We start from the raw sequence: 837 nt of genomic DNA, 5'->3' as shown, positions 1-837 counted from the left end.
AAAAGGTGGTGGGCATTATTCAATGAACAATGATGTTTTGATTTGTTCTGATGTGAATAAAAAGAATTCTATTATAACTATTGAAAATAGTAATTTTGTCTCATTTGTGGTTTTCCCAGGCATGTATTCTTTTGATAATGGATACGAGCAGTGCTGGGCAGCTGACAGCAGGAGGGTGGTGCTGCACACCTACTGGAGGAGCAGGATGGCGATACTCGTCATCAACACCGACACGAAAGAGGTGAAGACGCTTTCGATGGAGGGAGATGAGGCAGCCACCGCGTGGAGACTTCTGGACATCCGTGACGATCTCGTCCTCGCTGCGTGCTGCTCGCCAAACACGACCCAGCACCTGCGCTGCGCCGTGCTGCCACCTGCAGGCCAGGAGGACGGAGTGAAGTGGAAATGTCTCGACGACGAAGTTCCAACCCTCGCTCCTCCCCTGGACCACAAGGTCATCACCTTTACACCTGTGGACGGGGGAGCGGAGTACCAAGCGATCTTGTTGAGGAAGCGAGGCGTGGAGTCTCCCCCGATGATCATGTGGCCACACGGCGGACCCCACAGCGTGTTTTCGTCAGAATTCCTCCTGTATACAGCTGCACTCTGCCAGCTGGGATTCGCTGTTCTCATGGTGAACTACCGCGGCTCGCTGGGCTTCGGTCAGGACTTCGTGGAGAGCTTGCCTGGAAAGGTTGGTACACAAGACGTCACGGACATGCAGCACGCCGTCAACACAGTCGTGGAGTCTGAAGGGGTCAGCAAGGACCAGCTTTTCCNGTGCGGAGGCTCTCACGGGGGTTTCCTGGGTCACCCATCTCATCGGGCAGTACCCCG

The 837-nt window shown here is 54.8% G+C and overlaps 1 protein-coding gene across 1 annotated transcript in view; it reads left to right on the top strand.

Annotated features, from left to right (window-relative positions):
- LOC109477623 (acylamino-acid-releasing enzyme-like) overlaps window positions 1-837 on the top strand; it is a 4,561-nt gene that overhangs the window by 2,498 nt on the left and 1,226 nt on the right. The window contains 3 exon segments of the mRNA XM_019778966.1: window positions 91-808; window positions 810-835; window position 837. The exon segment at window position 837 is cut by the window's right edge and continues 1,226 nt beyond it. Coding sequence (XP_019634525.1) covers window positions 91-808; window positions 810-835; window position 837 — 745 coding nt within the window.

Source organism: Branchiostoma belcheri, unplaced genomic scaffold (assembly GCF_001625305.1).
Source record: "Branchiostoma belcheri isolate BF01 breed outbred unplaced genomic scaffold, Haploidv18h27 scaffold40, whole genome shotgun sequence".
In the NCBI taxonomy this organism is placed as follows: domain Eukaryota; kingdom Metazoa; phylum Chordata; class Leptocardii; order Amphioxiformes; family Branchiostomatidae; genus Branchiostoma; species Branchiostoma belcheri.
Note: the sequence above shows the minus strand (reverse complement) of the source record. Positions and strands in the feature narration are given on the sequence as shown.